Raw genomic sequence first — 14275 nt, 5'->3', positions numbered from 1 at the left:
TTGTAAAATAAGTTTGTCTGAATCCATTTTACATTTTAACATGAATTTAAATATTGAACTGAATGTTTGTTTGTTTGAACAAAAACATTCACAAATTCAGATTCATGTTTTTTGTATCATGTTGAGATGAAGCAGAAGCAGATTCTCATCGCACAGAAGGAAAAATCTGAAAATGAACAAAATCTGAGAGAAAAAGAAGAAGAGTCTATTTACTTTTATAAACTTAATGTTTATTCGTATATACATGAATATATTAATCTATAACCAAGAAGGGAGAGAATGTACAGTGCAAAACAAAATCTCTATATACAAATCAATAAATAAACAAAGACATAATCAAGGACAGTTTTGTATTCTACATAGGTTTTGTCTTCTTGGGAAAGGTAGGAAAAGTAAATCAAAGAAGAGACTGCAGTTAGAAAAAGTTCTGATATCCTTTGTTAAAATGGAAAATGGCACCCGAGCACAGTTCAGGGGGGGACGAACCAAAAAAAAAAAAAAAGAAAAAGAAAAACACACACACCACGCCAGCTGGTTTCCAGTTTTTAGTTTTTTTTTTCTTCTTGTAAACGCAGCCTTTTTTTGTTCAAACTCGCACAGAATCAGGTCAAATCACAAAAGGTACGTCATGTCAACACGAGGCTACAACGACACACAGACCAGTCCAACGTTAACCTCATCAGCACAGAAACGCTCGCAGGGTTCGTGAAGTTCATTTAAAAAGTTCCACTCGTGCACAATCTTTCCGTTCTCGAACGGAGCTGCTGCAGAAACCCCACAGAAACACACTGAAGAGTCAACGTGGTCATCGTTTGTTAATTAAAGGCCCAAGAGTCCCAATGTTTTTATTCCAAACACTACAGAGAAGGAACTGATGCTGCGTTCAAGTGACACTCTGTATTTTTCTTATTGTCAACAAAACTCATGTAAAGACCCAAACAATGTCTCTGTTCAGTCATCTTCTGTCTCTCTCTGGTTATTTTTATGTATATTTCTACTTGCTTTTGTCTATATGGTCACGCTGTATGTCTGTAATCATTTTCAGACTTATTTTGTCTCTTTGCAGTCGTTTTCTCACCTATAATCTATAGTCAGTGGTGCATTCAAGGTCCAACTGCTGTTACATATGACTGACAGCTAATGTCTACATCCTTTTATAACAGAGAAAAATACATTGTTTTTCAGTGATTGTCATCCCTGAAACATCCACAGAGCAGAGCAACATCATCTCTGGTGTTAAATGTTGAGCACCAGTTAGAAAATACACACAATATTCAAGAAGTATTAGTTCTTCCACATCATAAAGGGTCCAAAACTCATGACAGTTATTAATGACTGGTTAATAAAGCGGTGGTTGACAGTGTGTGAGATTCTTTGTTTCCGTCATTTAAGGTATTTGAACGTAGCTCAGATGTAGTTCTGTTTGGAATAAAAATCTGGTTCATGGTTATAAACAGTTCATTTTGTTACATAAACATGAAAAACCAAGTGGAGTTTCTACCTCAGCTTCATCTGCAGCTCCTGACAAACATCTTCGCTTCAAGTTTCTCAGACAACAGTCGAATTCTCCAGGGAAACGGGTCCAGAATCTTTTTTTTTTTTTCAGTGTTCTCACCCTTTTTTTTGTTTTTCCAGAAAAATGCGACGACAGTAAACATACAAACTTGATTTTTTTTCACTGTGAAAGGCAGAGGACTCATCTGTTAAAACCTTTTTTCTCTCTTTCCTTGTTATTTTTGGCACATGTAGGATCAAGCCTGTTGCCTTCGCTGCTCGCCAACAAGATGAGCGAAGGGGCGGACATTCACTACGACACCATTAAGGGGGAACGAGACGTTATTGTTTTGTTTTTTTTTAGTTCACAGTGCTCGACATGATGCGCCGATCAACAGGCAGAGAGGGCAGAGTGAAAGGGTCAAAGGTCACAGTGTTCAACAGCGAAGGATTTCACGCCACAGTGGCACGAACAACATCCACGACAGCCGGACGACGTGCCTCCTGCCGCTCATCACCGTATTGCTTTCACAGGGTTTTTTTTTTTTGGGCGGTTCATTCATTTGATCGTTCAGAGAATCATGAACTTCATGCAGGTGAAAATAACAACATAACAATAAAGGCAGGACATGGTTGCAGTGCAATCCAGGCAAATGTAGTGTTTTGTTGCTGTGATATGAACAACTCATCAGGAAAAATCCAACCTTTGATATTTATTCATAAAGTGTTTTTCATTGTGAACCCACTTTCCCTGAATTAGTCATTTCCTACATTTCCCAGAATGCTACGTGACAGCAGAGAGGATGTGTAAAATTTAGCTGTTGATCAAATTGACTTGGGTGTAAGTGCTGAATTAGCATGATTAGCAGAGAGATTAGCATGCCTTTCAAAAACACAAAGATAGAAATCCTTTGTGTTTATCTGCTCTGATGTGAAATGTGAACGTACACAACCTCAGTGTAAGCACGAAGCTACGCAGCCAAACGGGGATATGTCAGAACAAACTTATATCACGTTACATTTTTCTTCATCATACTTATGATTCTTTCCAGCACAAGAACAATCCTGTCTCTCTGTTTCTGCTCTTTCTTTTCCAGAGTCCCGGCTGCTGAAAACCAGAGCGGTCCAAGCTCAGAGACGTCTCCACAATCCCTTCTTAAAACATACTTCTACCCTGTTCTGTTCTTTACGTTTTGACTTCTTTTACCTTGAACCACTGGAATTTCATGTGTTTATTATTTGGTGCCAGTGTGAGGCGCTCTATAATTTGACTTTTGAAAAGTGCACTACAAATAAAGTCTTTTATAATTATTAATTATTAATATTGTAAAGACAACGGCCACTGAAATAACAGAAGTGCTCACAGAAATGTTGTGAATTTCAATGGTGATTCTAATATAAGTGTTGGGGCTCCGCTAACGGTAAAACAAAAACAAAACCAGATCATTTAGCAGTGAATGTGCACGTCACTTCAGATCTACAGGAATGAAAGAAATGTGAACCCCAAAAAAAGAACATCACCCACCATAAGCTGCTTTTGATAAGATGTTTTCAGGTTGGATTTTTCCTTTAAAAGTAACAGACTGAGGACAGCACAGAGAAAAGAAAGAAGAGTTTGTTCCCTCGTGTGCAGTTTGGCAGCATCGTCGTTGTTCATCTGGGCTCCTACGCACAACCTCCTTCAAATGTTTATTCCAGACGCCAAGATTTAGGGAGCGTTTCTGTTTTTTAAACTGGTTTTCCAGACCTGGAAATCCTCTTAAGTCAATCTTTTCCACACCTACTGTGCATTAGAGCCCAGAGAGGAAAAGACTTTGCTGTCATCGCCGGCACGTAAACTACAGCCGACACCGCGAGTCAAACATCCTGCGGGATAAATCAGCAGGACTCATCGGGTGCGTCTGAAACACACAGGCCTATCATGGCACATTTGGAAAGTGGTTACTAATGAATATGAAGGATGAGCCGCCATGTTGGAAGTTTTCCTCACTGATCACAGCCAGAGAGAAACTGAAGGATATGACAGAACATCCTGGTTTTATTTTATGTGGCTAATATTTTAATTTATCCCAGAGTTTCTCCACTGCAGTGTTTGTCAGGGGGAGATTATTCTAATGTCAAATCATAAATCTGAGTACATACTGATGGGTGCAGTAGGCCAGCCTTCACTGCTGCTAACACTAAAATAAAGTTTAGTGTCTTAGATGGTCACAATGTGCTTACAGATGCTTCTAATAAATGTTTAATGAATATATATTATTTATATTTAATTATATGAAACATTGTTGATTGAAATCTGTTTAGTTTAATTTAGAAAACCTGTTAAAGCTTCACTCTGGTGTATGGAGGCTCATTCCTGCCATAAAATAATTAGTCAACTACACAATTAGCTGATCACACAGTGAATCCATAAATATTCTGATAATTATTCATTAATGGTTTGGATCAATCAAGTTTCTCTAAAGTGACAGTTTCTGCTTCTGAACGTTTGAATTCGAGAGGTTTCCTTTCCAACATGGCGGCCGGCGGTGAGGAAGTAGATAAAGCGGTGAGGTGCAGCTCGTACGACCTCTTCAGAAAGATAATTAGCAGCACCATATCAGAGCAGAGATGCAAAAAAATGTACAAAGTAAAATGAAAAAAAAAAGTGTTGATATCGCGACGAGTCTATTAACAAAATCTCATGGTCCATTTCAAAAGAATATACTGCACAGTTGGTGTTAATGGATATATACACTCAGTTTGTTTTGCTCTCAGCTCACTTGTTCTCCTCTCAGACACTGTCCCAGGACTGCCACATCCTTCACGGTGTAGTGGTTACGATTCATAAAAAAAGAAAAAGAAAAAGTAAACAGTGGCATGTGAATCATGGCTGTGCCCACTGGGTTGGATTTTGACACCATGTCTCCGTTTCAGACGACCGGACCTTCTGTATGTTTGTGTGTGTGTAACATGGCAGCGTTCAGAAGTTTAAAAGAGTTCGGATTCCTCCACGTCGGCGTCGCTGGTGTTAAAATGCCGACACGAGTCCCAGCGTGCGAGAGCGGAGGGTGAAAACGTTCAGTGCTGCAGTCCTCAAAACACTGTCGACATCAGGAACCCTGGGGGGCGAAGACGGTAAAGGCGGCAAAAGTTCCCTGAAAAAATAGAAACACATTCGAACGCCCGGCTCGTACACACACACGCGTCTGTGTGAACTCGCCGCGGGCTTCGTACTGTTCATGTATGTACACCAGGAGAGGGCGTGCGTTAAGACTGCAGAGGAAAACACAGGGGCGAAGGCTGCCGAGGGATTCAGAAAGTGTTTTATCGAAGGTGCAAAAATCCTCTCGTGAGCAAAGAGGCTTCAACGAAACGTCTTTAAGAGCCGACCAGGTGATGTTAAAGTGTAAACAAATGTAAACAAAAAGTAATGGAGCAGGAAATGAAATGGATCTGCTTTTCCACGAGCCGACACGACCAGTCACGTTGGACTGGTTCAGCGGCGCCCGACCCCGACGCAGCTGTTTGTTTGTTTTCCCGCCACGAACGAGTCCCTCTGCTTTCGTGGACCTGCAGCCTCGTTTCCTGCGACTGACTCGGCCTCGACACGACTGTGACTAAGTGCTAAGGTGCTCCTCTGCTTCCTGCTGATCCACAGAAAGGCTGCTTGGTCACTTCTCCTCTGGCATCTCAAGTCTGTGTCCAAACCAAAACTCAAGATACTTCAGGTTAGTTTTCCCTCCGGAGACCAGAGAGGGTTAAAGGGGAGTTGGGGGGGTTGAAGGAAGGGAGGCAGGAAGCGATGCATCTCTCCTCAGAAGATCCCTTTCGCGATTTTCAGTCCCTTCTGTTTCATGCGAGGCAGCGTCGAACTGGCCACGTTCTTGGCTCGCACCGGCCGAGCCAGGCCGCGCTTCTTCAGCACAAAGTCGTAGTTGGCAGTGGAGTTCATGGCATAGAAGACGTTGGCGTTGTCCGGGATCCGCAGCTCTGCAGGACGACACGAGAGAGAGGAGGAACAAGGCACAGTCGGTCAAATGTGTGTATGTTTCTGAAGACTGAACCACTCTCCAACATCACGTCCTAAAACCGAGAATCTAAGACCAAGAAGGTCTTAGAGAAAAAACCACGTGTGAAACAACCCTCCACCACCTGTGTGTTTGTGTTTTTACCTTTGTCCTCAGAGATTTTCTGCATCAGCTCATAGTCCTCGGTCTTCTCTCGCTCCAGGTTGTGTTTGATCATGGCCTTCCTGATGACGGCCGGAGTCTTGTCTTGACTCGTCACCTGAATCAGGGACAAAACAACAACATCTGTTAACAAAACTAGATCTGTTTCTCATCATTAAATATTTGTTTACCTGTTTACCTCTTCTTACATAAAACAACAACAAATGAATCAGTGCTCTCCGTTTCCTCACCAGGATGCTCTTGTACATGTTGCCGTTCTCCACGTCCAGACTGACCCTGATGATGCAGCAGTCGTCCACCTGCTGGTTGTACAGCGGCAGCGACAGGGTCGAGTAGTTCGACACGGCCGACACCGAGCGTTTGTGTGAGCGGGAGGCCGACAGCGGGGTGGAGGAGGAGACGGAGGAGGAGGAGGCGCTGCTGGAGCCGGAGGCCGAGCCGGAGCTGGAGCCCATCCCGGAGGTGTCGAGGGACGACAGAGACGTGCACTCCCAGAACTGAACGGGACGACATTTATTACAGTTACTAATTAAAGGGCCAATCCTCCAATTTATTAATGTCTAATGTTCTACTTATACCAGGCAGGGAGCGTCTCATAAAGAGAGCTACCAGGTTGCATGATGGGAAGTGTAGGAGCCTGTGTTTTTCTAACTTGAGCCACACTCAGGACTAAAGGTCAGGACTTAATCCCTCTCCTGAGTATCCTCTGTTTTAATGGAATTAAATCACCAAAGTACCAACTGACTGATTATTAGACTTTAAAATCTCAGAAAACTGTGAAAAATGATTCAATTAAAATGTCACTGAACCTAAAGCTGACAGCTTCTAATGTCTTGTTTTGTCCAAAAACCCGAAGAAGATCAACTGACAGAGAGTTATGAACATAAATAAATCAGTCAGTATATATAATGTTAGATACTATTGTTAGCTTATTAGTGGGGGTCAGTGATACAGAAATAAAGAAGTCAAAGTTACTGTGGACGTTGTATCTGCTGCTGGAGCTTCTCTCCCCAAAGCAGAGACGGTCAGTTTCACTGACGGAGTCGACGTCTGGAGACGAACAGAAAAAGCAACACAGGAAGTGATGTAAACAGCTACATTTAACTGTAGAGTAGAAAACATTCAGTCACATGATCTGTGCTGCACCTTTCTCTCGTGTCCTTCAGGGGAGTCGGACAGGAAGCTGGCGTTGACGTCCTCCAGGTCTGAACCACTGGAGCTGACGGAGGTGACGCTGAGGGCGTCGCCGCTGTCCCCCCCGCCCCCTTGGTACGGTCTGTAGTGCGAGTGGTCGAAGGACTTGGAATGAGAGCCGGCGGCGCCGCTGGAGCCGGCCTCCGTCAACTGCCGACTGGACACGAGTTAATAACGAGCGAGGGGTTAGTCACATACGGCTCCTGTGTGATAAAACGTTTGACTCTCTGTCGACACGTTCACTTACTCGCTCCAGCGTTTCATGATCCCTCCGTTCTTCTTGGCTCTGAGCGTGTTGCTGGCCGACTCCGACAGAGGCTCGATCTCACAGGACAGATTGTAGCTGCAGGAAACAGGAAGTCAGGAAAATCAAACCTACATCTTATTCATCATCTTTGTTTACTTGTGAGAAAGCTCTGAATCAAACATCATGATTTTCTAATCCCAGCATCTCTTCTTCTTTATTTCTTTATTTTGTAGCGTCTCTTTCTCTTTGTGTTTTTATTTCACCTAATTCTTCACCTTGAGTTTTTAAGATGGGTCTTTTTCAACACTTTAGCTTCCTCTCTTTCCTGCACAAGCTCTTACTTTAGATTCATACATATCTGATAATATGTAGATAAAAGTTTGTGTTTATCATTTATTTTTTAGCAGATATCCAGGATTTTCTCAGGAGAATTCACAGCTTTGATTAAAAACAGTGAACTGAAGAATGCAAACACTTAAACATGTTTGTTTTGATGTGCTCTATTTTTTTTTTTTTTAATAATTCCTGTATCATTGACCTGGTGTGATATCTTGGCCAGATCTCATGTGACTTCCTGGTCAAATAAAGGTTAAGATTTAAAGGTTTTTGCCTTTGATTCACCTTGAATTCAGTAGCTTCAGTTTATTGTCACTGTGACCTTTTCAAACAATAACTTCTTTCACTGTGGACACAGACTGTTGAGGTTTTGGTTTTGGGGACGTGGAGGAAATGACCTTTAGCTTTAACGTCGTGCTCCTGTAGAGTGTGAATGAAACGCACTGACTGACCTCTCTGCCTCGCTGAGTTTCTCCACGCCTGCGAACCACTCTCTGAAGTGGCTGTCCTGAGTGAAGCTGTAGTTGTTGGAGGCCAGCTGGAGCAGTTTGATCTGAGCGATCACCTCGAACTCCTGCAGGCAGAGAACAGAGAGAGAGAAAAGGTCATTTCTATAAAATCTTGTTTCTAATTTCTTCTGCTCGATTCGTCTGATCGTAAAACCCACAGAGGAGGATTTACTTTACCTTCCTTCTCTTCTCAAAGTTGATGAGTCCACCCTAAAATCCAGACAAAAACACGAGCAAGTGATTAAAAAACCCAGAAAAAACAAGTTAACACAGTGTCAGCTGGTGCTACGCAGGAGTCTGACCTCAGTGTAATCCTTCATGGCAGTGTCCATCATCACCAGGTCCGTCAGAAACGTGCCCAGGTAAGGAATCGTCCCCTGCATCACTCCCTGCTCACACAGGGAAACGTCACTTAACAGAAAACTAAACTTTCTACTGAATCAGTCTCATATCATGTTCATCTATGAACAAACTGCAGTAACTTCACTTGCCACCAGGTGGAGCTGCTGGCACAAAATAGATTATATTTGTTGCTCCACTGGTGTAAAATGTGTCATATTTTTGTTTTGTGGACTCACCAGGTCTCTCTGCTGTTGGTGTCTCCTCTGAGCTCGTTTGGGGTTGATTTCCAAAGTTGCAAACTTAGAAGTTCCCTCCTAAAAAACAGTGACAGAGAAAAGTTCATCAGTTCATCCAAATAAACTCTTAAAATCCTGTGTACAAGTTCCCATAATTCACCTGCACGTGGCACTTTATTTAATTTAAGCTAATTTATTGGAATTATACATATTCATCATTTCAGAATTCTTTACATAATGTGAATTTCCTGTGTGGATTTAGTATCTATCTAATCTAATCTAAAGTTTAGCTGTTAATTACTTGAATATTTTAAAGGAAGTTTGTCAGTTTGATTTGCAGATGTGTAAAAAGTGTTTTCAGTCGTTACAGAGCGTGAACATGAACACAGATGTACTGACTTTAAGGAGTAAAAAAAGTTAAATGTCTGAGAAGCCTCAGGGGAGAAGTGGGAGTAAATCCACCTCTGAGCGTTCCCACTCACATTCCTCAGAGTGATGTAACCCTGAGAGGCCTTCTGCAGCCCCGAGTAACTCGAGCCGGCCGAGTCCAGTGAACGCAGCATGGCCCGAGGAGATAGGAGCGAGAGGCGAGGCGACGCCCCGAGGTGTTCGTTTACACAGAGCCGTTATCTACACCTGCCAGAGGCTCGCTCCTCCTCCCCTGTGACGACGGCAGGGATTCCCTCAGAGGAAGACCTGTGTGTTCACCGCTACATCAGCCAACGGCTCAGGTTTATAAAGAGGTGATAACACACTCACTGAAAACATATCTGTGTGGAGGGGAAGGTTAAGTAGTGTGCACCTCAGCTTGTTCAGTTTGAGAACAGCTATTTATACTTCATTCAGCCTTTTTCTTAATATCAACAAACGTAGATTAATCCACCGCTGAAAATAGTTCCCAACAAATGCACTTTTTTTCTCCTGTTTGTTTGAAAAAAACTAGAAAGCAGCTGAGTTTTCTACATGTTCGTGACCAGTTTTAAAAGAAACAAGTCTTCAGTTTGAGGCTGAGAGCCACAGAGAGTGTAGAGAAGGTTTATGAGTCTTTGCTGAGCATGAGGTGACAGGGCTGGACGATCCAGATAAAATCAAGTTAACACTGCGAACTGAAACCTAACATTTTTTTATTCTTCTAACATTTCGTGATGTTTTCTTTGTGCTGAAATTTCACAGCAGCATATGGAGCCTGTAGATCTGGCATCACATTTCCTCCTCAGTCATGATTCCCTGTGTGTCCTTGTACCGAGTGCGTCAGTACGAGCTGCGAAACACTGAGGAGGTGTCAGCGCCTCTCTGCATTAAACGCCATAAATCACATTAATGATTACAGTGATCTGTCGGCGGCACGGAGCCCACCCACGACATCGTGAGCAACATGCGGATACTGTGATCCAAGGGAACATGGCACAAGGTGTTTCTGCCCTGCAGGATGTTTCTGCTGGATGTTCCTCTGCAGCTGCTGGGAGACAGACGAGAGGAAGTCCAGCGATGGGACGGGTCACAGAGCCCGCCATCTGCTCAGCCGCCGTGGGCGTTATATAACTGATACTGATTGATTTATCAGTTTGTCTGATTAATAAGAGTTTGATCAGAAGAAAACACTGCCTCCGTGTCTTGGCTGTTACTGAACTCCTCGATCATATCAAATTATCATTTGAGAGTCAGATAATCCCCAGAGGGTCTGATTATCTGATGATCTTATCAGATTCTCCTGTGGTGTGAGGTGTGTTCAGACTGATCAATATTAAACATGTTTAATATTTACGATCACAAATCCTGTTGTGTGGGGGGAACAGAGGAAAGTGACTCTGTGGACTGTTCCAGACATCGTTCCCTGTAATCAATCTGTAACGTTTGCGACACTTTCCTAACACGTACAGTCCATGTTTACGCCGCCTCCATAACTTTTTCCACAGTTTTTTCTTTTCTCTATGTGAATTTTCCGTTAAAAAGAGTCCACACACACCATCACTTCTTCCTGCTCGTCTTCCGCCATGTTTGTTTACTAAATTTGTGCGATTTTGAGTTTTGAGAGTCCAGACTGGTTGTTGGTGGTGAATCTGTTAGTGTATCACACACTATAAGAACAAAACTCTCATGTTTTCCGTGTGTGTGCCAGGTTTGACAAACCTTCACCAGCAGCTCTCGGCTCAGGGAGTAGTTGTTGTCGTCTGAGAAGATCTCGGACAGCTCGCGGAAGGTTCGGAAACTCTCCCTGTGGAAAAACAACCACCTTTTTTTAACACGTACGGAGCTTTCTGCTGTTGATTACAGTGTAACTGTGCAGAGACTGAAAACCTACCGGGACACTTCCTCCCAGGTCCTCTTCAGGCGGTGGATGGCGTTGCACTGCAGGGCGGAGAGGATGGCTCGCAGCGAGGAGAAGTTCTTCAGGATCCGACACTCCTGAACGCAACAGGAACAATGACCCGGTCAAAAAACGTCTCATTAAACCATCTCAAAGTCCGAATAAAGTGATAATGAAGAGAGCGGTCGCTCACCCGGGCCACGTCTATCCACCTCTCCAGCAGCCTGGCTCTCTGGTTGGGCTTCAGCGTCGGGTTGCTCAGGCAGGTGGTGATGACACAGTTGGTGACGGAGTTGAACTGGGCCACGGTGGCTCTGATGGTGGGAGCCAGGTGCTCCTTCCCCTTCTTGTCCCGCTGAGACCAGATCCCCCCCAGGCAGTGGTAGGGCACCACCTTCTTAAACAGGTCCTGGGTGGACAGAGAGGATATTATTAACAGTTTTTAAACACTTGAAGGAGTCAGATCATGTGATTGTATAGTTTGAAGCAGAGACAGTTTTAAAGGGTAAGTTCACACAGAAAGGTCAGTTTACTGGTGATTAGAAAATCTACTCAACATGTGACAGCAGCTGTTTGACTTTAGATGTATAAAGTCTTATTTGTCTGTGGAGAATGTTTGAGCTGACTGATACAGATGGAAGTGAAGACATCATCTTTCTTTTTTACTCTGTCTCCTGTGAATCCCCCGACTTTATAGACACATTACACTAAATTAGTGCAGCACCTCTATGAAAACTCACTTTGTGGTGGATTCAAGGACCAAGAATCTGGTCGTTTTTTGCATTTAAAATGTAGTTTAAAGAGCTGTTTAGCATCTAACTCTAAAAATCACATGACTGAGCAAGTCTGAGTTGTAAGCTTTGTAAGAGCAACTTAAGGTTAAAGGTTAAACTCTTATTTATATAAAATAATAGATATCATCAGTTTATTGTTACTGTAAAGCTGAAACAATAAACACAAGTTCATCAACAGAAAATAAGGAGCAGATATTTTGCTAATTAACTATTTTTCAAGCACAAATGCCCGACTGATTTCAGCTTATGTGACGTGCTGGCTGAATATCTTTGGGCTTCATGACATTTTATTGACCAAACACAAAATGAGCAGATTAATCGGTTAGAAAAATAAAAATGATTTTCAGTTTTTGATGATCTGACTGTAGATGAATGACTGTGGAGGTAAAGTGAGGTAGGAAGAAACGAAATCTGTTCGTAAGGGAAAGGAAAACATCCTCACCGCGTCCATGAGTGTGAACTGCTCTGCGACCATGATGGGGTCGAACGACAGGAAACTGAAAGCAGGAAGCTCGTCCTCAAAGCCGCTCTCTTCCTGCGTGGCGAAGGGGCAGCCGATGTGTTCCCCTGCAGAGATAATAATAACAAAAAACATCTTTTCACAACACTGCCTCGACCTGAGCTCAACCTGAACACAGCTCCTGCACTTCCTCTGTTTTCAGCAGCTCATCCTTTCTTTGACCTTCAGCTTCACTCGTGTGCTGCTGACAGAAACTGTCGACCACTTCTTATCGCTGAACAACCAAACTGTTCTTCACAAGCATTACAACATGTGAGCTGACATTGTGTCTACGGCTACATGAAGTGCGTGCAGTTGTTCAGGAGGACAAATTGTTTGCACTTCATTATGATCACATTCCCTGAGTCCCTGCCCTGTTGTCCCTGTCCTGTCCTGCCTTCATACCATCAGGATCAGGCTCACACTGCTGTCGGCGGTGGAAGTGGGCCAGCAGGTTGCGGGCGCGGCGCTCCAGGTCCGAGCCGGGGAAGTGGAGGTGAAGGTAGGACAGGAGCTGGTGCAGACAGTCGTAGTTCGGAGGACTCCAGAAGTCCTCGGAGTACTGGTCCAGCCAGGCGCCCAGGATGGACGACACAGTGCTGCAAAGTTAAAAAGGACAGAAAACAAAAGAGGCAATGATCTAAACTGTAAAATAAACATAAGTTATACATCGGAGGAAATGTTTTCAGCTGATTTCATTATTGCAGGATTTACATGTTCGAGACTTTTTAAACTTTTAGACTTTTTGATGCCACAAAGAAATAAATCTACGACCTGTTTCGCAGCCATACGATGGAAAACTAAAAGGGACGATATTGCTTGTAACTATTTTGGTTTAAATAGTTATAAAGTAGGAGCACACTGTCCTGAAGCGATGCTAACAATGCTAACGAGCCGTTTTAGCAGAACTGAAGCTCCAGTAAAAAGGGCAGTAAAAGGTTAAGTGTTTTCTCTGTGATTCATTACATTTTTATCAGTTCATGAACTGTGTTTTATCAAACTGCTGCAGAAACAGCCCCTCCTCAGTCTGACAGGTGTCTCAGAAAGAAAAACAACTTCAGACTCTGCTGATATCTGCGGAGGAGAGGGACATGCTCTGTGATTAATATCACTGAAGGTCACAGCTGAAGACTCACTTTCTCAGCTCGGTGCAGTCGTCCTGCGAGACTCTGTGCGCTGTGGCTGCAGGCACGTTTTGGAGCTTGGCATACCTAAAACAGAAACACAGGTTCAGACTCGTTCCAGCAAGTTTATGAAAAACAACATTCAACGTCTGATAAAAAGAAAAGAAGGTGTCACAGCACATGAGTGACTGATTTTTCTCTCTCGTTTAGAAAAGTCAGAAAAATAACGCGTACCTGTTGAGCAGGAGATCCAGCACCTGCTTGGTGGTGGCGAAGGAGCGGTAGGTGCAGAGGAAGATGGTGACGTAGGTGGAGTCTTTGCCCCTGAACGCTGACACCATGTACTCCACCAGCCTCTCCAGCGTGCCGGCCTTGATGGTCCGCACCTTGCAGGTCTCGTAGAGGCTCAGGGCGGAGTCCGTCTCCACGCCCAGCCATCGCTGCCCCTTACTGGCCGACTGGTGAAGCTGCACCTTCCTCAGCGTGATGGTGAAGATGGCGTCCTCCTCGGCCTCCTCGCCGATCTCCTGCGTCGAGCTCTGCGAGACAGAGGGGACGGAGAATAAGAACAACAACCTCAAACACTGAGAACAAAGCGCTGGATTTCTCCTGGTGGAACAACCTCTTTAAATATGTGTTTGGAGCAGATTAGAGGGAGGTGAAGACGGAGAGAAGATGCCACCGTTACAGTGCGGAACGTCAAGTTAAAAATGTCCGACATGTCATCCTGAAGCCCTTTAATTACCACCATCTGTGTGACCCTGCTCTCCACGCTCTGCTCTGTCTCTCTGAGCCGTACTTTGTGAATCATGTGTGCTGCCATCCACAAACAAACAATAGCTTGTTACTAAACAGAGCTTACTGGATAAACTGGCACTACAATACAAGCTGCAGCCTGCATACAGCCCAACAGGGAATTAACACAAGCTGCTTGTTGCGTGAATGCTGAGCGCTGGAGGCTGCTGCATGTCACCATCACGGCTTTTAGTCATTGTTTTCTCCTGAACATTAAAGATGCAG

At 43.8% G+C, this 14275-nt stretch overlaps 1 protein-coding gene across 5 annotated transcripts in view; it reads right to left on the bottom strand.

The window, feature by feature from the left end:
* Positions 1 to 208: 208 nt before the first annotated feature.
* Positions 209 to 14275, bottom strand: part of LOC108881628 (ral guanine nucleotide dissociation stimulator) — a 52157-nt gene continuing 38090 nt past the window's right edge. For 4 of the 5 annotated variants that reach the window (XM_018673691.2, XM_018673688.2, XM_018673690.2 and 1 more), the window contains exons 2-18: positions 13490 to 13794; positions 13268 to 13342; positions 12537 to 12730; positions 12075 to 12199; positions 11032 to 11247; positions 10833 to 10936; positions 10661 to 10745; positions 8531 to 8608; positions 8255 to 8341; positions 8130 to 8162; positions 7896 to 8017; positions 7108 to 7203; positions 6813 to 7017; positions 6642 to 6716; positions 5897 to 6163; positions 5649 to 5763; positions 209 to 5466 (exon numbers count right to left, since the gene is read on the bottom strand). In XM_018673691.2, the coding sequence (XP_018529207.1) occupies positions 5291 to 5466; positions 5649 to 5763; positions 5897 to 6163; positions 6642 to 6716; positions 6813 to 7017; positions 7108 to 7203; positions 7896 to 8017; positions 8130 to 8162; positions 8255 to 8341; positions 8531 to 8608; positions 10661 to 10745; positions 10833 to 10936; positions 11032 to 11247; positions 12075 to 12199; positions 12537 to 12730; positions 13268 to 13342; positions 13490 to 13794 (2358 nt within the window). In that variant the 3' untranslated portion in view covers positions 209 to 5290. The remainder of the gene's footprint in view (positions 5467 to 5648; positions 5764 to 5896; positions 6164 to 6641; positions 6717 to 6812; positions 7018 to 7107; positions 7204 to 7895; positions 8018 to 8129; positions 8163 to 8254; positions 8342 to 8530; positions 8609 to 10660; positions 10746 to 10832; positions 10937 to 11031; positions 11248 to 12074; positions 12200 to 12536; positions 12731 to 13267; positions 13343 to 13489; positions 13795 to 14275) is intronic. The other variant, XM_018673687.2, reaches the window with a different exon arrangement.

The sequence above is a fragment of the Lates calcarifer genome, linkage group LG13, assembly GCF_001640805.2.
Source record: "Lates calcarifer isolate ASB-BC8 linkage group LG13, TLL_Latcal_v3, whole genome shotgun sequence".
Taxonomy (NCBI): Eukaryota; Metazoa; Chordata; class Actinopteri; family Centropomidae; genus Lates; species Lates calcarifer.
This window is presented reverse-complemented; position numbering and strand designations above follow the sequence as displayed.